The sequence below is a fragment of the Cynoglossus semilaevis genome, chromosome 17 (genome assembly GCF_000523025.1).
Source record: "Cynoglossus semilaevis isolate Cse_v1.0 chromosome 17, Cse_v1.0, whole genome shotgun sequence".
In the NCBI taxonomy this organism is placed as follows: Eukaryota; Metazoa; Chordata; class Actinopteri; order Pleuronectiformes; family Cynoglossidae; genus Cynoglossus; species Cynoglossus semilaevis.
In genome coordinates, this window is record NC_024323.1 from 10425604 (window position 1) to 10450832 (window position 25229).

Consider the following 25229-nt stretch of genomic DNA (forward strand, 5'->3'; position numbering starts at 1 on the left):
GACTTTAAACCACAGTTTGAGGATTTTTCTTTCAAGCTTCTTTTATTAATGTGACAGTTTGGCTTTGCCTTAATTTACACAGTAATGGTCATATACAGTGGAAGCTATTACAAAAGAAGAAAAAGAAAAAAAGAACTGTACCAAACGACGACGACGACAAAAGAAAAAGATCCTAGATGTTAGTGCAGCCACAAAGACAGCTGTGGTTGTTGTTCTAACAGGAGTTGAAGGGTTTAGTTTGACGATGCAGGTTGAAGTTAAACAGCCGTCTCCTCATCAGGTGTCTTATCACTTCAGTTTCATCACTTCTGACTTCTGGTTTTTCTCACCCAGGTTTGAAATGAACGAAGGCGAGGACAGAATGGAGCTGTTAATGCCTCCTTAAATATAAATGTAAATGTAAATGAAAAAAAAATCAAATATAACTGGAGGTCAGGCAGGTATTCAGCAGATACACCACAATTTTTTTAAGAATAACAAAAAAGCCCAAATATAGTTACTGGCAATATACACTCACAAATATATAGGTTAAAAGTAGTTAATAATTTATTCTAATGGCTAGCAAAAGTTTACCTTTGATCCCTTAGCTACTACAATTATTAATTGAATCGATTTTTTTTTTACATTTGTGACAGTCTTTATCCTGCTGAGCTAACCATCCGTAATGGTCATCAGGTGATACCAGTATAAAGTGATTTGCTGGGACCAATACTCGGAAATTATAATATTCAGACACACACACACACACATACTCCAGGGACCAGGTATGAATTATGATGGAAGTTCAACGAAGGAAAACTCAGCAAATACAATTGCAGATATATTTGCGGTTAAGTCACGATTGACCAATAAATAAAAATAAAAAAAAACAATCAGAAATGCAGCCAGCATGTCTATGTGGTACCCTTGTTGGTAAATGGGTTACATGGGTATCAAGCAAGCATGAGGTTAAACTCTGTCTTTTTCCACAGGTCCCACATACAAATTTTGGGTGGCAACCGACAGCGTGACGACATTTTTACACTGCCATTCATCACCTCACGGAACGTTCTTCAAAAATAAAGCATTTCAGTGCCAGCAGAGGCAGATGTGTACATTTTCATACAATGTGACAAACATTCACTGTAAATCCCGCCACAGTCTCATTCTGCATCACTGACAAAAACACATCCACCAGGACGAGTTTTGCTGCCACAGAGGTCAAGTAAGTGTACGATCTGAATCCTGAGCAAGTCTCAAAGAAAGAATCAGGCAGTTCTCGACACATAGATCTGTTGTTTTACGTCAAGAGAGAAAACTAAAACGTCTATGAGTCTGAGTCTGCCTGTGTTTTTTCTTTACAAGCTAACGTGAGTAGTTAGACTTTTAGCAGCAAAGCGTACCCAGCAGGCATGTTTATGTGAGACCCACGTGGGCTACATGGGGTCTCGCTCGCACATGCCTGTGGGTCAGTCGAAGACAACCGAACCGGAGTTCATCAGAGGTCAAGGATTTACATTCAAACGCTTACACCTTTCTGAGATAACGCCTTTTTCCGTGTGAATTTGAAAAACACATATTTATATATTCACATATATATTCTGGTTTGCTCGGTTGCAAATCAAACAGTGGAGGCTGTGATCAAGCTGATTACGTGTAGCTATAAAGTGCGCTCATGCTCTACATATGCATAGCTGACAATGCAAATGTATTACAGTTTTATTTTTCCACACACAGACACACACAACAATACTGGTGTGATAACAGAGAGCTCCACAGATGGCGCTAAGCTCAAAGTCAAACTAATTTCATCTCGTCTTAGATGAAAGTGCTATCACGTCTGGTTCACTGGAAGCAGCTTGATGGACTTTTTGACGTACGACGTTGTGCAAAGAATATTCGAGTGAGTGAGACTAAAGTAAAAGATTAGCATTTGAACACCTGTGTGGTCCTCTGTACAGATGATATTGTGTGGAACGTTCTCCAAAGAGAGACGTGTTCTAACTAAACATTAAAGGATTTTTTTTTAGCCGAACCAAACACCCATTAATGTCTAGCTTAAGGCTAAGTCGGACCCTTACATTATCACCACATAGATCTGTTGTCGTAGGTCTGCATACAGTATACCGCCATTATAACTCACCAAGAAGTCATTCAACACAGCTGGACATGGCTTCGTAGTGAATATAGCCTAGCGACCAAAAACGAAACAAGAAGACGTAAACCAATTCTTAATGTCACTGACTTCAGTTAAAATCTATCCATCCCATCCATTTTCATCCGCTTATCCGTCACCCGGTCGTGGGGGCAGCAGTCGCCACCCAAATCACACTGCACCGTATCAGTTAAAATCTGTAGGAGATAAAAGAACATATGGAGGGTGTAGTTTAACTTTCAAAATAAATCGTTCGTGATAAGCGTTAAAATGCCAAATCATAATTATCTGAGGAAAGATTAGGGTGTCATCAGCGTAGAAAGAAACACGCGATGGCAGTTCAACACTGTAGCCTTTACTTTAGTGACATGTTTTCTACTCACAAACAAAGATTATTCTTCTTCAACACGTTAAACTTAAGGCATTCACACTTGCTTTTTTTTTTTTTTTAACTTTGTTTGCAAGCAGATAACGATCGGTTTAGCTTAGTTTGCTAGTACAAAGTCCTGGTTAGCAGACCTAAAACGTGACGTGTTTGAAGAGTTAAAGCTTCAGACTCAAACTCAAATGGTTTTTGAGTGCATAATTTTACAGCCAGCTTTTTTAGTTATGTTTTTTCATACTTGTCTCGTTGGTTCTAGGACAACTGTTTATTTTGTTGTTTTTTATGTATTTTTTTTAATGTCCCACCTCGGCTTCCTGTGTCTCACCCCTGTATTTGACTGTCTCCATCCAGTGATTGTCTACCTTCTCCACCTGTGTCTCGTTAAGCCCCTCGACGCCATTCGTTACAGGAACCTTCTCTTCATAGAAGTTACATTTGACCAAATATTTTACTCCTGTATGCAGTACTTTGGGCCATTGGAAGATGTCGAACTACCAGTAGTGCCTTGTATCGTGAGTACATCTCCATTCTCATTGATACACGCGTGGTATTTACAAATTGAGCAAGCAATAGGGTTACAAAACAAACAGTGTGAAGACACCAGCTTGAAAATGTTGGTGTTCAAATCCAACCCTGTGTTGAAGCTGCAGCGTCAGAAAAAAGTGGCTCATTTAGAGATTGTCATTTTAAGGTTGTTAAGATGGCAACAAATCTATGCAGTAAAAAGAAGAAACCAATCAAAAGCCCATAAATCAAAACTCAACATCCCATAATCCTTCCACCACAGCATCACACACTAACCCTATCTGATTAAGCTCTCGTGTTTGCCCCAGATCAAGCTCGCTCGGATGAGGCACTTCATAATTCACCTGCGACACAGTGTGAAACTTCTTGGCCTTTCATGCAGTGCACCGCTCCTTTTAAAACCCAGCCGAACCGTAACGTACAGCGCTAAGAATCAGATCCCACTCCACAAGGAAAAGAAAAAAAAAACCTCAAACTCAAATGTAAAGAAAATATATAATATGAAAATTATTCTAGGTAACTGTTGTTTATCCTAAGTCACCCCCTCCCCCCCCGCCTAGACTCCGGTCGGACCACACCCGATGCCCCCCAAAGGTCCACTGCTGCTAGTCACTCCTGAACTCCTCCTCAATTTGCGGTAAGTTCTTCTTCTCTCTCCTCAGGGTTTCGGTCAGAGGTCGCGAGCTGCTCGGAGACTCCAGGTTCTTGGGTTCGTTGGTGTGGTAGCTGCCTTTCTGCTGATAGGCGTAGACGTAGATGCTGTACAGGCCGGCGAAGAGCAGCAGGAGCGCCAGTATGATAATGACTGAAAGATAACAGGTAACGGTACAATATATGATGGCCACAATATCAATCACATTTTTTTTTTGGCTGAAATTTTTAACAAGCACTGTGCTATATTTAGTTTTCTGGGTTAACGTGTTCTTATTGCATACAGTATTTTAGCTATTTCAGCTACAGTGATATAAACTTAAATGTAGGTCATCTTAAGCTAACTTTTTGCCAGTTTTTGTACTACGTTTGGGAGTTTTTAAGCTCAGAATATGTCACCACAGTTTGTGCGTAATTAGCTTACTTATCTAAATATGTGTTTCTGTGGAGTAGCTAACTGCTGTTAGCTAGCACTAAAACAACTTTCCTCATTTCTAAACAGCCCGACTCCCGATTTCTAATATTATTGGCCTACTTTTAGCCGATAGCTGCACATTTGTAGCAACTATTGACACATTTCTGGCTTTCTTTGGTCTATTATATGGCTAGCTTAAGGCTATGGTTAGCCAGGTTTTATTTCTAGTAGTTATATATAGTTATATAAATTCAAGTCCAATGCTGTATGTCATGAAATTTGAGTCAGTTCATAACAATGAGAACACACCTATAGTTGTTGACAGACTACTTTCGTGTTGTATCATAATATTTCTGAAGCTGACAGATCTGTTATGAAGGGCCGTCAATGAATTGAGTAGAAACATTAGTGACGGATGATAATCCTGGGCAGTGCAGACTAAATATAGTTAATCCAGTGGCCGGGAGGTGAGAGCATGTGCTGGGGTTTAATCCTTTGGTGCTTATGGGGAGGACATGTTCTAATATAGGCCATTGTCTGTAAAACTGGGCATTCACACAGGCGCTGTGGGCGTGGCCCTGTGATACATTTGTAAAATCCTACCTGTTATCCAAAACAGACCCAGGTCATCATGGATGTAAATATACTCTGTAAGACATAGATACACAGGTAAGAGAGCGAAGAAGTATCAGTACTGCTTAATTATAGGTCCAGTATTCACTCACCTATGCTTGTAAACCAGGGGTCCACCTCCCACGGTACATAACCCAGGACAGGAGGGAAGGCACCGCATATAGACTCAGAGACATAGCCTTGCGTCGTTACCGGAGGATTCGTTTCATTCGGTCGGAAGAGAGCTTTCAACGGAGCGTAGACGTTGTACCTCACCCCTGAAATGCAGCCTATGAAGCCCGGAGCGTTGTGCTTCTGAATCTCATAGTCCATGTCACCGACCTCTAAAAAAGTCAACAATGGGCATTTATGTGGTAAAACAAATCCAAATATATGTAAATATATACAGTATATATATGCATATATATTCAAATATACATATATTTTCAAATATATACATATATTCAAATATATACATTTATTTTCAAATATATACATATATTTTCAAATATATTACAGTTTTTTTTCCAAATAAAGTAGACAGCATTACCCATCACTCTGCCAATGAACATGGATTTTGGAGAGTCAAACCTTGAATCTTCCACCAGGGTTATTTTATCCACTATGGGTTCCATATAATCCACCTGTAGGGAACACAAGTTATACTTATTTGTGCATTTCACAGAAATGATCTCAGATATTATACCACATGGACCTAATCAATAAAACAAGGAGAACAATCTTGAGCCAAGTCACACAGATTAGATAGTAGATAAATGTAGTAAAGTGTTTTTAATAGTAATATTTTTGTTTGATTACTAATGTCTGATGATTAGTCTTGTGCTTCTTTACAAATATTATTTTTGATATATTTGTTAGGTATATGTTAGCCCAGAAGTTTCACATTTTGCCAATTAGAAATGGTAAAAAAAAAAAAGAGTAGTTGGCATTTGTTATCAGTGTCTTGATGCAATTTTCCACATAAATATACACAAAAACCAACATTTGAATTGAATCTCTGGGCATTATTTTGGCTTGTAGAGGATTGGTCTCTGGTAATATATTTAATTAATATCTCTCTTAGTGTTGACTTGTTTGTTTTCCAACATATTTTTGACACCTTTTTGAAACTTTTCCATCAGTACTTACAGTGCATATAAATCTGTAGTATAACTACAGTACCAAAATGTCATTAAATATGCTATTACCATTACAAAAATTGTTGAAATGTGTAATAATAGCAAAGTACAGGCTAATAGTATCTGATTTATACTGTAGTCCCATCAAGTCTTAACATAGCACAGTGTTCAGTGCTAATTTTAGCCTTGTTTTGTTTACTATTTAGTCGGCATACAACCTCTTAAGCTATGCACTGTATCTAAATATTTATTGTGGTTTTAGTATCCAAAAATGATCACATTTATTATTTGCACAGAGCCGAGAGAAAGCGCACGAACCTGCGTCTTGATGGTTCTGTTGTGTCTGGTTATGTTGATGTAATGAGGGTATCCATCTGCCAGGTTTCGGTGTGTCAGCTGGTACTTGTGTGTTATGAGCCCCAGCTTATACCTCAGCTCAGCGCTGCCTGTGAGGAAACGCACAACAAAACTTCATATTGTCAGCTTGGAGGGTGGGGGGTGATGTAGAGACGGAGAATTATGACCTTCACTTACCATCATTTCTAAGGATGACAGCAATGTAGTCCTGAACAAATGAGCTGATGTACAGCAACACCGCCGGAGTGTGCAGCGTGCTGAAACTGAACTCTATGTCGTCTGCAGTGTCGTTGTAGCCGAGGCTGAAATTATCGTAGTGCGGGTCAATCCAGTTGGCCCACGCCGCTTCTTCTGATATGGGCTTCTTGAGGATGTTGTACCTCAACCACGAGCCAATCTCAAAGTAGGCCCCAATATCTAATAAAACAAAAATATGGTTTGTTAAGGTTAACTATAAGGTTAACTATAGTCAACAGGTTAACTATTACCAAATGTAGGTGCTCAGAGACTGACCTTTATGACAGTAGAACCCATCATAAGCCGTGTTGTTACAGTCGCATGTGTAGGACGCATAGCCCTCGATACACTGTCCACTGTTTCGACACGGTAAAGAAGCATTGAGACACTGTCCTGTACAATTTCTTCTTATTCCCAGCTCCTCGTTGACTTTCCCCTCCAGGTCCAGAGGGACACCGTTCATCCGTAGCCCTCGGAGACACCCCAGGAACGGTTTCTGGGTGAAGTTCCTTGCACCTTTTACAAAAAAAAAAAATTAAATCTGTAATCAGTGTTGTTTTAAATTTAAATAAGACTCTAGCCAAATCAACTTACCGACTAAAAGAGGTTGCGTAAACTTCATTGTGACAAATGTTTGACCCGGGAATCTTTTCACCGTCCAAGGCTGATAGTCAACCTTGATCCGAGCCAGCTTCACATTAAGCTCGACCTGAACGAAATGCCACTCGTTGTCGTTGAGTGGCACAGGTGAATGTAGGGTCACGTTAACGATGCCGTCACCAACCATAAATATAAATAAAAGGTTATGGGTGGCTGGAAAAGAAGAGAGACGTTTTTGGTGAAAAATAGTTTTGGGGAAAAACATCTGTATATGAACATGAAAGTCAATAGATGGCAGCGTTGCATTATTCTATTTTAATAATCAGGGGATTGCATGTAGAATGCTGGTGCCAGCAGCTCATACAGTAACCCATCACCTTAGTGAGCAGGCGGCACCACCACTGTCCCACTGTTCGGTATCACTTGATGTCGGACATCCCTACTAAAAACGGTTCCTTAAACTCACTATTCAGCTCTATTCGAATGAAGTTTTTCAGATGGTCATCAGAGTTTTCTAAGAAGACACCATGATCACGATAGGTTTTAAAATGGAAGGAGATATCGGCGCTAGATCCTGGCCTGAACGGGGGAAAGGTGATATACGTAGGTTTGGTGAAGGCTATCGTGTTCCAGATGTTTCCTGTAGAGGACATCAGAAGATACACAAAAAAAATCATCATCATCAAAAAAAAACAAAAAAAACATAAACATGTCAGAAACCACAAGTCCTGTAGCTCACTATCGCCGTGACATCTTAGTGGTCCAACAGTGAACTGCGCTTCAGAGCCAGTTCTGTTGGTGTCCCCCACCACCACTCTCCTCACAGGCAGATGGTCTCTAAAATCCAGGTAGCCTTTGTCGGAGTACCTGAAAGGTTACACAGAGATGAGATACAGCCAGTAACTCGTGATCGGAACATAGCCGAGACATCAATACTGTTTTGGAAAATGTTCAATAGGAACAACAAGTTAGCATAGCATTATTATTTATTTTCTTGCCATGTGATCGCAGCAAATAAAGTAAATTAGAGCAAAGTATTTTTGATTTTTTGTGTCTTTCTTACCATTGTCTGTAGTCAGCATCACAGTTGCACTGAAACTTGGGGTCTATGCAGGTTTGGTTAATGGCACAGCCACACTTCTTGACCTCCCTGAAGGTCCCGCCCCAGTAATAGTGGCTCTCATTGTTGCGACCAATCCAGTAACCATAGGGTCGTCCATCTGCAGGGGAGAGTAATTGTGTATTTATTTATGTCGAAGGTTTCCCGTCTACTGTATTGCCCAATGGTACAACGGCGACTCACTGGGTGTATTTAGGAGGCGGGACTTGTAGCAAGAATAGTCGATCCACTGCTCGCAGTACATGGAGGTGTTGGCCAGAGCAGTGACCTCATCCCAGGAGGCGTTCCAGTAGTTGACGTCCCCAATGTAGGGGTTGTCTATTGTACTCCCCGACACCTTGGTGCCATCTACTCGGTCATGTAAAATGACTGTCCAGGCTTTATAAGCTGTAAGAAGTCATTAGATCATAATTCATGTTCACACCAAGTGATGATTTTGCAAAACTTTAAATAGTATTTCAAAATATATATATATATATTATTTCTTACATTTCATTTTGCAGTACACCTCGAAAGGCTTCAAGGGTCCACTGAGATCTGGATCAATAGTATAGTTTCCAGACCAGTACTTTCCACTCAGCCTGTAGGCCTCGCAGGACTCTTTATACACCGCTGTTTGGGAACATTGATTCCTCATTTATTGTAATTATTGAGAAAATTAGGTTCTAATTAAGCGTGGAGAGACCTGTGTTTGGACGAGGGTATTGATCGACACTTACACATGTGACACACTTCTCCTTTGTAGCCAGTGTTTTCACAAATACAGATGAAATCGTCCCACGACTGGATGCACCTACCCTCGTGTTCACATGGATTTGGAGTACATCTGCAAACAGAACAGTCGCTTGAAGCCGATCGTTCGATTCTGCTGAATTAGTTTTGTATTATCATATATTGATCTGTGTATATTGATATGTGTTATTAAAAAAAAAGTTTAAAATGTCAGGATGGTTAGGGTAAGTTTTGGTACACTAACCCTTACCCTGCAGACTCTTAAAAGTATTTTGAGTTTGTTTGATCTGTTAACCCTATAAGCTAGATCAGCGGTCCCTAACCTTTTTTGCACCAAGGACAGAAAGGAACTACCGTAATGTTCAAAGGACATACCGTGCCATCGTTGAAGGATGAATACATTTTAGATTAATCTCTACACGGACAAGTCCAAAAATATTGCAAACAAGAAGGGGTTTAGAGCCGATCCTTTTTTTTCCCCATATTCCCTTCCGTGACTTTATTGGTTACACTGACCCCACATCTCACCATTAATTTCCAGCATGCTGTAACATGCTCAGATACTTTCTTCCACTCATAACATTCCGATTGAGTACAGCATGTTCCTTCTTAGACACCAATAATATATTTGTCCTACTCTGCGTGTATTGAACAGATGCTTTGTTATGTCTGTCACTGAAATATTGAGCAAAGACATCTGCTTGGCTTAAGTTTTATTTCTGTAAATGTTCCTCTCCGCCTCTACCTCTCCTCCTGTTAACAATTATTGTAGTAAATATTCTAAACACGTTTGTCGATATTAACAACGACCTCAAAGTTCCTACCTGTCGGTGATGCCGCACGTTCCCAGCAACAGCTCAGCATAGCGCCCCCATTGTCGTTCGAGAACTATGTCAATATCAAGCTGTTCGTTGTCAATGAAGATGTGCTGCATGCAACCGTGAAAGCGATTCAGCTTGGTTTCACATTTCCTCACTGTGTTGTTGGTTTGTGGACAACCTAAATACAAGAACTAAATTGAATCACACGTTGGAAAATATATACAAACAATATATAAATAGAAAAAAATAGATACATATATATATAGAATTTATCACCATACCTCCAAAAAAGTATCGGTCCCCCGTCCTGATTGTGAAAGGGTTGGTGATCTTCAGTGGAGAGCCCTCCTCCTCATCTATGGTGAGGGTCAGTAAGTTGTCTCTGGCTGCTAAATCCACTGAATGCCAATGTCCATCATTAAGTCTGTATCCTAGAAATGAAATAGAAATATAAAGTTGTTGTACTATGTACTATAGTACGAGTACTCTGAGTAAGGGCTGTACTTGTAGCCAGTTGTCTAATGAACCTTAAGGTGCAACCAAAGTGAGAGTTTCAGTAAACACTGCAGAACTAAAGTCACATTTCTCTTTCTCATACAGTTGAAATATATACTGCAATATACTGCTCACAGTTGTGTTTATCTTCTAATTCCATCATCATTGAATCATGAGGTATCCAGATAGTCCCGCTCCTAACACTGAGTTCTAATAATTCTTCTAAGTTTCAAGAGTAACTTTGTTCTTCTACAGTAGCTGTTTTTTTATGTGCCTTTTAATTAGAACTTAATCCTTGGAACTAATTTAAAATAGATAATAGGATTTACCCTGATGGAATGGAACACTCTTTTGAACTCGTGTTTATATTCTCATATCTAAATTTGTCTGCAGTGTTCCATTAGCTTTGGGTATTTGAGGATATTCACACATAGCAAACTCCAACTGACTGTCTATGATGGAAGAAGCAATGTTGTTTGGCCACAACAGATAAGATTCAGCGAATAAACTTTCTGACCCCTAGCTTCACACATAGGGCGACAAATATTTGCATACATTTACCTGCAGCAAACTGTATTTTTTTCTTTCCGGTTTGAAATATGGTGACATTGATCTGTCCTTCACTCAGTCCCAGCTCGAGGGCACCGAGATCATCAGCAAAGCGGGTGAACATAAGCAGCCCGGTGTAGTCCCATGAGCGGAATTTGAACTTGACGAACATGCGAGGCTTTCTGAAGAAGCCTGGCACCTGCAGGTAGTTGTTGGGCCCGGCAAAAGTCATGGGTTTGAGGAGAATGTCGCGGCAGGCATAATGCATTTTTTTCTGCAAAAGAAAACGATAAGGAAAATAGATTGGCTGCAAAGTTTCCATTGGGATTGCTTTGTGTTAAAGATTAGGTGAAAATCTACCCTCTGTGGTATGTGGATGTCAGGTTCTTCCCTCTGAGCTTTGTCGATTATGTTGATGCCGTTGATGAAGACGTTCTCGAGGCAACCTCGGAAATTTGGCGTGGTAGGGAGGTGAGGCAGGTTTGGCTCTATTACTCCTCCCACATACATCTAATCGGACAGCAATAACAGTTACCATCATTAGCTCTGAATCTTCTTACAACAATTTAAGGAGCTAATAAAGTCTGTTTCTAATTTACCTTGTCGTCGAGATCCAGATGGGTGAACTCTCCCTGACAGATGCCCGTAACTGTCTGACTGTCCACCGTCAAGTTAACCTGTCTGCCGTAGCGCTTGATGGTGACATAGTGCCAGTGTAAATTATCAAGAAGGCTGCCGGCACTCAGTGTGGTTCGCCCGTTTACTTTGTGCACAACGCTGCTGCCTGGAATGGTGAGCAGGAACAAACAACACAGAAAACTGAGAGGAAATGCAGGGATTTTCTGATCAAACAAACGCTAACAACAATGTTGGATTGAATGATATTAAGCCAAATTCTGACAGAGATGGATGTCACTATGAATAGGCTGATATTTTTCTGTACCTATCCTGATGTGACCTTGGTCTGTCTTCTGTCACTGCCTTTATATATGACAAAAGTCTCTCCCAACACTAGAAATTATGGATGTCCAATAATTCGATAATTCGACTGATATTAGTGGGCTGATATTAGCATAATTATGTAAAATCTGTAAGAATCTTTATCGATTTTTCGAATGACAACCCGATAACGCAATGCCTGGGTTTCGCCAATGATTTGTGAACTAAAGACAACCCTGGGGAAAAACGGCTGTATGTGAAAGTGAAAGCCACTAGATGGCAGCATTGTAGCTAATTTTCTTAATTTATTTTGACTATCAGGGGATTGTATGCAGAATGCTGGTGCCACCAACTCATACAGTGGTTTGGACAGATAAATACATATTACATTACATATATTAATAGTATTTCAATGGGGGGCGGGAGGGTACAAGTAACCTGTGCAGTACCAAGACTCATATGCAGGTACAGACGGCCTTTCTTCAGCTCCAGGGTGAAGAGATCTCCTTGAATCCCCTCGCTGTGCAACAACAGACCGTCCTGTTCCAGAGTTTTGAAGTTAATGGCAATGTGGTCATGCAGAGTGCGGGATCGCTTTTCTGGATACATGTAGACCACCGAGTCATCCCCATTGTACTGAAGCACGTAGGAATCTGAAACAGGAAACAGGTTAGTAAATGGTGAATCAATGCAGGAGACATATAGTGGAATGAACTTTGATTTGCACTCAGGATCCCGGTGCATTGAGCAATTCAGAGGACAAGTCTAGATAATTTGGACATTTGAGGAGATACTGTAGAGATATATAGACCAAATGTTGTAGATCAAGGGTCTCAAGTGCTGCAGACCGATAGCTTTGCGGTCAGGAGAATTTTAAATAAAACATCTTTCAGACATTATTCTGTTAGTATTTAAGTCTAAAAAACATATTTTGAAAAAAATGCAGCCGAGTATCAAATGGCTCACGGACAAGTACTGGTCTACGGACCAGAGGTTGGGGACCCCTTGTGTACAGCACTTTGACCAACAGTGTTTTAAATGCTTTATTGACGAAGTTGAGAGATTTGAGTTAAGTTGAGCATTTCAAGTTTTGCTTTCTCTGAAGTACACTATCGCAGGATTTCCTCAAAACAAAAATTACGATCATCACCATCATCCCTTTTTACCATAATTCCTCAAAACAAAAATTACGATCATCATCCCTTTTTACCATAGGAGCAGCCGAACAGCTCCAGCCTCACACCAATCTTCCCTCCGTTCTCCGTGTTCCACGCCAGAGGCAGAAGTCGAATGTGTTTGGCAGTGAAGGCGTAGTGAAAGACATTTCTTTTCACTTGATAATAATTCCAGTTTCCAGGCATTGTCTGCAAATAAACGAAACGGAGCAAGCACAGAGGATAACTCTATTACTGTCGAGGGCCTGGAGCAGTGAAACAATACGGTGACGTTAAATAGAAATGTTTGAGGAGTCGATTCGACTCAAACCATTGGCTATCAGAGACACCTACAGAATTCCCTCCTCTCATTATGTACGGCGTCCAGGAATCTGGTCGGTCGCCATAGAGCAGTGAGTATTTCGTGATCCAGTCGTAAGAGTTAAATGTCCCCTGGGTGGCAATAGCTACCAGTCGGTACTTCCTGCCCAGATCAATCTGCAGCCATGGTTGCCTGTCCTTGGGTGCTGGGGACCAGCCACTGCTGCCTGGAGGTTAGAAAGAAGAATATATGTCGTTCAGGAAGAAGTGAAAAGGAAAACAATGACATCATAATAATGTGTATAAATATATAATATGTAGCACTAACTAACTTATAAAACTACTATAGGTGCCTACCATACAATTTGGCAAAATTGGCAGAGTAGAGAAAGTTATATCTGGAGGAAGCCAGGAAGGAGGAGGCGTACAGTCCTGACACCAGTGGATCCACACATTCTCCTGCGGTGAAGATTAAAAAGAGACACCAAAAGAAAGACTTCTTAATTAATGCAGCGTTCAGCGCTGACGTTATAAATGATGCCGTTTTTTGACACTGCTGAGGGGATTCAATTATGGGCTATAACTCATCCATTGAAGACATGAACATGTAAACAACGTGGTAATGTTTTTTAAGCAACTTTTAGCATGCAAGTATAAATGAACAGATATCATACTGAGTGTCAAAAATATCACATGAAAATGGATAGCGAATGGATGGTATGGATTTTTCTAGCAGTGTGTGTAAATAACATGTCTATATTATAGCAACTATAAGAACATGGACGGTGGGATTAGTTCAAGGTTCGGCAGTAATTCCAAAATCTCATTATGTATAATAAATGAATCAAAGCATGACGTAACACACGGTAACACACACATGACACAAGATGTAGTACCTGATGATGCAGTACGTAAATATTGATGAGCTTTCCACACTCTCTAGAAGTAAAACTGCAGTGTGTGCTACAATTTGCACAGTTTACTGTCTGACCATGTGCAACTGAAGCAGTTTGACCTGAGTTACAACCTGTACCTGTACCTGTACCATACATCAACATATAATATCTATCAACAGAAACTGATCATACTTCTGCCGCAGTGTAGAACAAAAGTACCAATACTGCAACTTATAATAGAATATCTGCCAATACCAATATCAATCTGATACCTTCTCCTTGTTCTTCCAGGAACTTGATTGTCTTGCTTTAGTTTTATAAATAAATAAAAAATCCAGATGTCACTTGTGACAAATCTACTCCCTTAAGGCATTGCAGTCAGGTTAGCATGTCAGCACTCAGGCAGGAACGTGCATCAGCACTTGGGTGGATGAAATTTGCCGTCAAAGGTAAATGTGACCTTGACTCCTGTCTGACATCATCTATACAGAAATGTGTTGCAGATGCTACCTCGCTATTCTTTAAAGGTAGGGGACTCAGGCTTTTAATGTTTCTGGATGACAGCAGGTTAAGCCGGGCCACAGCTTCTCAGCTGCTCGTTGGTGTCTCTCAGTCTGTGGCCACGATTACACAGCATTTACTCCTTTTCACTTACTGTGGCTTCTTTTTGAAATGAAATTTACAAATTACCTCATACTCTCCCTCCTTATCATCATCTTCTGGGAGATCTCATCACGGTGCAACTCTATCCTGACGTGCATTTTCTGCCTCTCCCCTCTCTGCAGCACACAGAGAAATCTTCCTGTCCATGTATCATTAAAGGGCTATGGGAAATCGTGTGGCTGCGTGCAGCAAATGCAGTACTTGTGCTGAATCATCGGTCTGATGCAGTAAGTGTAGGCTGCAGCTCAGTCTGGGCTGAAACATCAGTGCTGCGTGTAGGCAGCGTGGCATCTACTTGAATTTTGGCAGTGGATTTAAACTGCAGTGCTGCATGTCATTGTTGAGCTAACACAGGTGTCCACCAGTAGTGTATAAAAATAGATACAACCACATGGATTGCACTGCAGTGGTTTTTCTGCTCTCTTTTTGTAGTATGACTTGGCAGATACAGTATTTTCATGCAGAATGCAACTCACAGACTGTGCGCCACCTTGTTCACTTTTTTTTTGACCGTGTGCACACCCCAGCAAACAGCTATAAATAAACCGTGAACAAATAAAAGACAACATTGTCAGCCTCCTCACATCTTTGTCTGAGAAAGGAATTCAATAACAGGTCTCAAATAACAAAAGTAGGTTCAATAATACTGAGGGTAAATTTCAGGAAGTACTTCAAAGCTAACTACAAATTAGCCCAAAAACAAAAACGTATCTTGCCGTACCTTATATTGTTACTCGTTTTAAATGTACTTAAATCAAACATGCTATTTAACTGCTAAAACTTAAACAATAATGTAGCTGAGTAAAAATTACTTATTCAACAAAGGGCTTAAAAATGATTCCCCAAAAGTTTAGCTTAAATGAAGATTTTAGCTAATATTCTTTAAAAGTAATATATAAATATATATAATTCGTTTTTTGGGATGACGGGGTGAAGATGGTCACATTTCTACCTTTGTGTGGTCAAGGTTAGCAGTAACCAGAGAGTGACTGAGTTCATGTCTATAGTCAGTGTTCTGTGCAGACCCTGAAATAAACCTGAATGGGAGTCTTGTACATATATAATGTATCTTATTATTAACAGTAATCATACATTATCTACTTTGATGCTTGCCCAGGATGGTATGAATAATTTAACATCATCCATCTAATAGGGTAAGGCTCAGGAATCCACACCCAGAGAAAAACAACAGCACTTGTGAAAATACTGAATCTAGAAACCTTATATATTCTTTTTCAGTATTTGACATTACCAATCTACATTTCTTGTTTTTTTTTTTTGTTTCCCTTGAGTTAGTCTAGTCTATTTTGTATTAAGAAGTACAGTATAAAATATAAATGTCTCTTTGGGCCAAATACATCATCTTATTGTAGGGAGAAAAATAAATGTCAATTTTAAATATTCTCATGTTGAACTGTGCATTGATGCCTCAAAATATCAATGTTCGTAATTATATATTCCTGTGTATACCTAAAATAGTATCTAAATGCTGTATTGTTAGTATACTATTGTATTACATACATGTAACTACATGTATTTCAACGACATTTCTTCTGTTCAAAAATGGTAGCTGGGAGCCATGAAAGAAATCACTAGTTAGAAAACCTGTCCTTCTATGTTAAACTGTTTTTTCTAAACTTGGTTTAATCCTGAGTTGTGTGTAGTGAACAACACAACTTGGTATATTTGAATAACAGATTAGATAATGATTAGCCTAAAGTTTGGGGGTTAGCACTTGTTTGGGTAAAAACAAATAGTTACAATAAACTGAGAACAAACTAAAGGGCATATTTTTGTTTTGTTGTCAGCTTAAGTTAACAAAAAAATTGATAGATAGATAGTACTGGCTCAAATATTTCTATTTATCCTTTAAAAGATAGCTTTAACTTAGCCCCAGTAATGCTAAAAATAACCACACGCTTTGATAAACAAATTGTTGAAAAGAAATACCCCGTTAGTCCATAGACTAGCAATAGAAACTACAGTTATAACAAAAAATATTTGCAAAAAAAAAAAAACGTAAAGCTGAGAATTAAAAAAAGAAAAAAAAAATAGCCAAGAGATAACTTGGTGCAAATGTATGTGCTGGAAATAGAGGCAGGAAGCGAACACCAAGTTAAAGCAGAAGAAAATGACTGACTGACTGACTGACTGACTGACTGACTGAATGAATGAATGAATGAATGAATGAATGTATCATTAGAATTTGCTCCCCAGAATATTTATGCGCTCCACTGTCATGATGACATCACTTCCCCTCAGTCAACCTGAATCAACCTTAGAAGGTTGTTTTACTGATGAGTGGATATTGATTTTCAGGTTCAGGTTTTTTCGTCACTTTTGTGAAGCACATGTGTCTGTACATCAAGGACACGCACACAAACCCACTGTATTTGATATTTGGTGATTACTTCACAGATTTGCACGGACATCCTGTAATGCAACACTCTAATCTGACCCTTATTCTAATCCTAACTCCTCAAAACAACCTCTCCCTCAGTAGCGACCTACAAAATGTCCCCTTAAAGGACACGGTTTACCCAAAACAATGTTATTTCCCCCCCAAAAATATGTCCTTACAAACATATGTCTCCATACGCATATACACACACATGCATAAATGAGGATTCCCATCCCCAAAAAAGTACTGCAGTGGGCTGGTCCCGGTCAGGACGCTGCGCCCTGCCTCAGCTCTGTGGTCACTTTCGAAATGACATTAACATGCAGCATCACTGCGACATTGAGATGAAGGCTCGAGAAACAGCTGAAAAGCTTTTTCGGGCGGTAAACGCCGCGCTGTGCTGTGAAAGACGCTGAGTTGAATCTGCAGAAACTTGCGTGCAATGCTGAGAGGAAGTACTGCAATGCAGTGTGCACCTTGTGCGGGACCGACGCAGTTCGCTCCCCTGCACTTTTTGTGTCATCACCTATGACAATGCATTACATCGAACCTGCTTCACACACAAAGCAACCGATGGCGTTCAATGACCGCTGTAATGACACTATGACTTATTTTAAGGCTAAACGCTGTGCCCTTCAGAGAGTCCGGTAGAGGACGCATCCCTGCTCTCCAAAGGCATTCACTGTTTCAACCCGCAACTTTTCTCTCCCAAACATCACACCCTGGATCATCTGAAGAAAATACATTTGTAACACAACATTGCCGCAGTTTCTCCACACACGATATCCAAGCAGCTGACATCACACACAGACAGACTGTTTCACGGGACTTACGTGATGAGCAGTGCTGAAAAGCCAAAATCAAGAGGCATGTGCTCAGTATTTTGCGAGTCATCCTTTTTTTTGTTTCTTTTTTAACTCAGGACGCGTTCTCTCCGCACGGGTTCTATGTTAACGAGAGCTTAGATGGTTCTGCAGCATCCTAAATCACACTCCTTCGGCCCAACTTTATCTCGCACCGCTCCAACTCCTCTTCCCGGGATGTCGGGCAGACTAAACCGGCTCGGGGGCGCGCATCAGATGCTGCTGGTGGTGCTGATGCTGCGCCGAGAACGCGCAATTCTCCGATTATAGTCTTTTAAACTCTTTTATCACATGCTCGTCATTCACCAGTGGCGCTCATGCGTGATGTCATTCAGGATGCCGTTCTTCCAGGTCAACAGCTGAAAAAAATATTTTGTTGGTTCTTCAGGATTCTGGAATATAGATGGAGAGAAGGTTATGGGGGGAACTTTTAACCTCCTTTGCTGGGAAGATTCAAGGATTAGAGGGCTTGGTTTTGTATTTCAAGGAAAAGTTCCTCGTCTGTTTTGTTGGTCGACAGCAATGCACAAGATATTTCACACAGTCCTCCTCCCCCTCCTGTTCTGGTATCTCCTTTCCTTCCTCGGTGCAGGTAGTATTCAGCTTCCAAATGCAGGCTGAAATGCAGCTTCAGTGAAATGGGGTGAGTTTTTATCTTTCTTCCTGAAACGTAGACCAAATCTCCCCATATAAATAAGAGAGTGACTCCTTTTATCCTCTGGACAGCTGTGAACCTCTTGAACCTCCTGGTGAAAACCACCCAAATTGCACTTAATTTAAGTAGAGAGAGAATTGCGCTCCTGAATCACAGATCGGTTCTAAATGGATCCTGAACAGGAAATGAATCAGCGAGGCATTGTTTTATCACCAAGCAGAAACACAGATTAGAGTTGTCACTCCATATAAGAAGGTTGTGCTGCCCCTACCATACCCCTCCTACCTCACTCATGAAAATATGAGCTTGTTATTGGATGATGATGCCTACGGTCAAGCACACAAACATCTCTGAATCGTATTCTATCTATTTAACTCTAAACCCCAGCAGGCCATTGGTCGATTAAACCCAAACTTTTGGCCATTATCAAGGAATTTCCATTTCTTCGTTAACATAGATCTATACTGGAAGAACCAGATTACAGCTCTATAATCTTGGCTGTTTGAACTTGACCTTAAGGCCCAGTGCAGTGCTCTCACAACAACATCTGCGTTCACATCCATGATGATGAAGATCCAAATGTATGTCGATTAAAACCAGGCTTTCAACTGATGTTTTCCTCTCAGGCTAGAAGGCTGAAACTGTTGTCACTGATTCTAGAGTCCATGTTGACCTGTCCTGTGATGGTTTGAACCCACTTGTGGCTACATTTCTGATTTTCCCAAAAGTATCATGCACATAACTTGGCCAATATACTGTAGCTCCAAGCTCAGGAACCATCTTATATTACAGGTCCAATGCAGGTTCTACATATTCAAGGCCCTGAGTTATAACATGCCTTTTACACATCTAATCGATCCATGCCCCTTCAAAGTAGAATCTGGCAGTAACATTACAATAAATCCATAGTTTTTGGGGCCCTATCACTCAGAGGCCTAAGCCGCCCCGGTGCCCTCCTTAACCTCCTTTCAAAATATGCATCTTCATCCAAACCTGAGCTTCTGAAATTAGGTTCCACATTATAAGGCAGACTCTCACAAAGACAGGCCCAAATCTTCACTGATCCTAAAAGATTACTACCAAAGATGCAATTAGTTCTTAAATAGGCAAAAAAGAGAAAGAAAGTTTAAAGTTGTAAGCTAGAGGTTGGATGGTGAGTGAAAATGTGGGTCTGTAGCAATGTGTGGCCCACTGACTGACTATTTAATAAAAGGCTTTTGGATTAAGAAGTGGGTTTATGGGTCATCAGTGTGTCACTGATGTGAGTGAATGCCAGTCTGAGCCAGTGTGGGGTTTAACGTGTATTCAGTTAAATCAGATTGTCTGTTTGCATAAGCCTACTGCCACTGCTTTAATTCTCCGGTGGATTCAGTGTGGAATTAAAGCTGCAGAGTGAAGCAGTGTGACGGGTAAACACAATTACACTGGAAATGGAAGTGGGACATGAAATCAGCGGAGGAAACTGGAGGCTCTTCCACAACACAGACGCTTCATGTAATGGTTGACTTAGCAGTGAAGGGTTCGAATATATTAAGTTATAATATTTTTATATTATAATTGCACATATAAGTTATAATGTAATGATTCATAATGATGTACAGCGTACTTAGTTTTATAGCATATATTCATCTACTCTCTATTATCAATGTCTTCTAAGAATGAGTCTAAATCCATATGTATATATGTACATGATTTACTGTACATATATACATAGCTCATTATTATACATTTTGTGTTGCTTTATATATATTTACGTATATATAAAGCAACAAAAATGTATTTATTAAAAGTCTATTTCCAAAGCTTAAGTTCCAGTAACATCAACTTACCACTAGATGTCAGACTCGGATCTGAATTGACAGCGTAAAACCAACGAACAACAGACTCTTAACAGTGTATTAAATTAAATAAGTGTATTCAATTAAATAAATTAAAAACTGGATTCAACAAAAATGCTTGTCTTGAAATATAAATTTATGTCAGTGAAAGGTGAAACATTAGCACTGTAGTGTGTTTTAATATACAATCCTTTGTTAAACACACAACGTACACACAGACATCGGTAAGATTTCCAGTTCCTTGTCTCCTTCAAAGGCCTTTAAAAAACAACGCACACATGCACGAACACAACAGGTGGAGACTGGTGGTGGCCTAGTTTCTCACAGAGATCTTTCTTGTATCAGATTGTACTTTGCTCTGCCCACATTTGCATTGTGTGTATTTTCCATAGGGGCACTGTACGCTGCATTGGCCTCAGCGAGTAAAAGTCAGGGCACGTCGAACGAAGATAAATAATTAGCTTCTGTCCAGAGTAAGTGTTCTTGAAATATCACATTTGTCCCTTATCACATTTTGTAGTTTTTAGGACCCCACAACAAAAATGTCGAGCAAAACATTTGTACCATATTTAACAACCGTTTCTATTAATACTGTGCTGTGATATGACAAACGAATATGTTGTTTTGTTGTAATGTAGTTAGCATTTTAGCTTTAAGGGTAACGACAAAACAAACTTTCTGACGACTAATAGCTCAAAGTTAGCTGTAGAATTTCAAATAGTAAGCTAACATTGATGAAGGTCGGCAAAGTAAGAAAAACATTTATTTAGAAATGAATTATTCTACTTAATATTAGCCAAAAGCTAAAGTGACTAAATCTTAAATAGCTTCAATAAAAGCAACAATAAAAACAATAAAAAAACAATTATTAGACTTATTTTATTGAAATGATTTTTTTACAGTTATAAAAAAAACAAAAACATAACACTTAGGCACTAAATGCAGAAGGACACGTTCACAAACACTCGTGACTCCAGCTCAGATGTGTGCATGTGACACTTTTGCTGATCTGTCATAATGGGTGAGTGACATGAAGATTAATGAAAGTTTTATTTATGCACATCTGATGTGTCCAACCCAAAATAGAGGTCAATTTTGCTGATGGTGTTTGGTTTGTTTAAAGTGTCAGAAACGGGAGCGTTCAGCCAGGTGGACTGGATAACAGGTGTTAGTATTAGCCGTCACCTGTGGGAACCCAGTGTGGCTGCATTCTGAGAGGTGCGAGCTGCTGTAAACAGAGCCATTAAAATGCTTTCTCAGGTCTCTATTCTTTGGACCTCCTGCTGTTGAGAGCCAGCAGGGGGCACACAGACGGGTGGACCACCTCTGAGGATTCAACCCAGTAAGAGCTAGCTCCACTTGTGGGTCCTAAACAGTTGCTACATATTATTACACACATATTTGTCTAGAGTAAACACTGAGGTAAATATAAAAAAAAAAAAACATATTTATTTTACTTTTTATTAGCTGGATCTGCAAATTAATTAATACTAAATACTATTATAGTGTACTATTACACTGTACAAAACTTCCCCAGCAACACTACTTTAAAAGCTAGTGGGTTATCCAAACACTGCACATATAGCTAAGCTAACAACTCCAAATTAGCTGTTAGTTAGCCACTAAGCTAAATTCTTGTAAAAGTAGCTATCATTATGTTACTAAAATCTGCAAAATGATGATTTAGGTTAGCTAGCTATAAGCTGTGATTCCAAAAATATTCTTGCAGATTAGCCTTGTTAGTTCATGCAGACCACACCAGTTTCTTGTTGTCATTATATACATCATGGACCACTCTAAAGTACTTCTCTGCCTCTCCTCATTTACACATACTGTAAGTCTAAAGTTCTTCTCTTGGCACCTTTATCATAGCAGATGCTGGTTTGGCAGAACCCATCGAGGCCCAGTGTCGTATGTTCATCAAGGTGCAGATCTCCACATTCTTCTCTGTGACAAAGTCGTCCACACACACAGACAGGTAAGAAACCCATGTTCCGTCGGATACATTTTCAAAGTGAGTCCATTCTCAGAGGGGACACGGGAGCTAATGTGTGCATAATGAGAGTAACACAAAGACAGCAGCACTGCCACCTGCATTAGGTTGAAATACTAACAACAGCTGCGAGCGGGCGGAGAAACATGGAGCTGAGACACTTTTGTTTCTCGTGTTTGCTGCCAACACGAACACATGCACGCACACCCAGGGAGAGAGAGAGGTTCACACAGTCAGTGGCAACACACATAAACACACACAGACACACACAGGAGTGGTTTGTGTTTCACTCACACAGCAGACAACCCACAGTTATTTAGTCTGCCTCCCAGTTTGTTTGCCCACTGTCTTCTCTCCTTTGTTGCTCTGCCTTAGGCTTTGTTTGACACTAACTGTAGCAGATGACAGTTGCAGCTGGGCGGAGGATGACAACGATAATGATGATGATGATGATGATGGTGGTGGTGATGGTAGTGGAGGAGGATTAAAAGAATTGGGTCAGAGCACAAAGGTTGTATCAACTACAGCGGTTTTGTTTATGTGCCCAGAAAGGGAAAACCACTCAGCTGTGGACAGAGAAGAAGCATTCTCTCACGTCTGTGAGGTGTAAGAGCAGATGTACGTTCTGGGGAGATGTGCCGACACCATCGCACGTTCAGACATACTTACTCTAGATATTCAGTTAGAATTGCAACCTGGGCTGACAACATGACCGCTAACCACAATTACAACTGTAATGTAGCTGATTACAACAGCAGTCGTTGTCTGGCACGTACAGTATTAGACAAAAGACTCAAGTCAAAATACACTGAAGTTGTGTGCGCTACAAAAACCAGAGACATAAAGATATAAGAATGACATTGAAATTTTGATCTAGGCGATCAAAGAACATTTTGCCTTAACATTCAGTATATTTATGAATCTAGTGGCTACACTGCTGGTGCTGTTAAATAATCAGAAACAAGATGAAGACCGCTGTACATGTCTGTGCGTGTGTGCGCGTGATAAGAGCAGGACAGGGGGTTAATAAATAAAATGCAGCCCTCCACCTCCTTGTCCTCCTCTTCACTCCTGCAGAGTTCATCCTATGTGTCCACCAATGTTGCCCCTGGAGGTCAGGGCACCTAGCAACTGCCTGGATCGGGTCCTGATAGAAACATGAGATAAGACATACACTGAGTCCAATCCTAAACTAAATCTTGAGCCTCAAAATACTATCATACTCATTGGGGTGAAAAATGTCCATACAAATAGTATTTTTAAAAAGTCCCAGTAAGACCATAGACACTTATTGTCCACCTTATCATTCCGACCCATGATGTAAACTTTAAAGGTCCAAAGGTCCATTGTATGCTTAACATACTCGTGGTTATATCGCCATCTCCCATAAATTTTGTCTTGTGCCATCATTCAGACATATGTCGTCACACGGCATTGTACGCGGAAGACCGCTTTGTTTATTTGTGGGGTTTTACGCCATACGTTGTAATGTGCTACATTAGCTTTCTTTCGTTTGTGTTGTTTTTTTGGAAACTTTTTGTCCTTCATTATGGCTCCCAAGCGTTAGTCAGACTCTTCTGATGTGTTTTTGATGTTATTACTATGTTAGCGTAGGTGAGAGACATACAGTAGGTACTGAAGTACAATATGTTCAGGCTTACGGCGATAGGCTAGGTGTTAGCTTTCATTGGATATCTACTTGCCCTGGCTAACTTTCAGTTACTTTCTAGCTTCACTTTTACACCATTAGTTTGCAAAAGGGTAACTCTGTCCATTCCCTACTGTTCAATCTGCCTGTGACTGCAATGGAAACAAAACCAAATGCGCACCGTTCTGCTTTGTTTTTTTATTTCCTGGCAGTGGATCAATGTGTATGAATTTGTTTCTGTGCCCGAGCACGTTAGCAAATTTGCACATGGAAATGTGCAGAGACGCTGCTAATCCAGTGCAGGTTCGGATTTGGCTTTGTGTCACTGATTCTTTATCCAGCACTCTCTCACCAAGTCAGCAACCCTAAAAATAGCCGAAGGACTCCGGCTCTCTACTCAACTTCCCTAACTGTAAATAAGTTATCTTCTCTCTGGCAGTAACACGCACACACATCTTCAAACCCACAGTAACACAACTGTTAGTGCAATGCCAGGCTAACAACAAGTCAATCATAACTTATTCTAAATTGGCCCGCCTTAAACATGTGGTAATACACTGAGGGTTAGAAAAAAAAAACAAAGGAACTGGAAGAAGAGGCAAAAGGAAAGAATAAGAAGGGAGTAGTGCAACATTACAGCTGCCAACTGTCATAAATCACCCCGAACATGTGAAAACAATAAGGGAGGCTTGCACAAATAAGGGAGGGTTAACTGTTAAAAAAATCAATAACCAGTGGTAAAACAATGCATTATCTGTCGCTCATTTGTTTTTCCGACTTAAAGATGGCAGACAGTGTGAGGGCATATCTCTTTGATTTGTTTGCTTCGTCATTTGTTATGTCTATTCCTCGCACTGTAGTCTTACTTCGCCAGGCGTTTTTATCTGCGCTCCGGTTGAGTTTCCATTTGAGTCAATCTCTCATCTCTCGCCTTTGATTTCAGTGGAACTCCTCCAACCTGGGCTTTTGAAGACAGTCAGAGATAACTCATGTGGTATTGTGTCTGCTCGTATTTTCATCTCTCCCCGCGGAATGTTTGCTTCTAGATTTCGCTCGTAGGTGGATTGTGGGCCCAGATATTGATGA

The 25229-nt window shown here is 40.2% G+C and overlaps 1 protein-coding gene across 1 annotated transcript; it reads right to left on the reverse strand.

Annotated features, from left to right (window-relative positions):
- Positions 1-23: 23 nt before the first annotated feature.
- On the reverse strand, positions 24-19038 carry cntnap1 (contactin associated protein 1). Its single transcript, XM_008330013.3, has 24 exons — positions 17980-19038; positions 13544-13645; positions 13220-13413; positions 12922-13075; positions 12161-12364; positions 11372-11556; positions 11133-11282; positions 10785-11046; positions 10010-10159; positions 9732-9906; positions 8895-9001; positions 8665-8787; positions 8359-8562; positions 8119-8275; positions 7795-7922; positions 7522-7695; positions 7050-7268; positions 6732-6971; positions 6396-6635; positions 6180-6307; positions 5273-5366; positions 4836-5066; positions 4714-4758; positions 24-3849 (listed from the first exon to the last, which is right to left on the reverse strand). Exons 1-24 carry the CDS (start codon positions 18038-18040, stop codon positions 3650-3652), a joined length of 3927 nt encoding a protein of 1308 aa, XP_008328235.1. The 5' UTR covers positions 18041-19038; the 3' UTR covers positions 24-3649.
- Between the last annotated feature and the right edge of the window lie 6191 nt (positions 19039-25229).

Coding starts and splice junctions, on each gene's coding strand:
- cntnap1 (XM_008330013.3), bottom strand. CDS start 18,040: ATGACTCGCAAAATACTGAGCACATGCCTCTTGATTTTGGCTTTTCAG. Junction 9,002..9,731: donor ACGTGCGGCATCACCGACAG/GTAGGAACTTTG, acceptor TTCTGTTTGCAG/ATGTACTCCAAATCCATGTG. Junction 5,067..5,272: donor GTTCATTGGCAGAGTGATGG/GTAATGCTGTCT, acceptor TGACTTTTTTAG/AGGTCGGTGACATGGACTAT.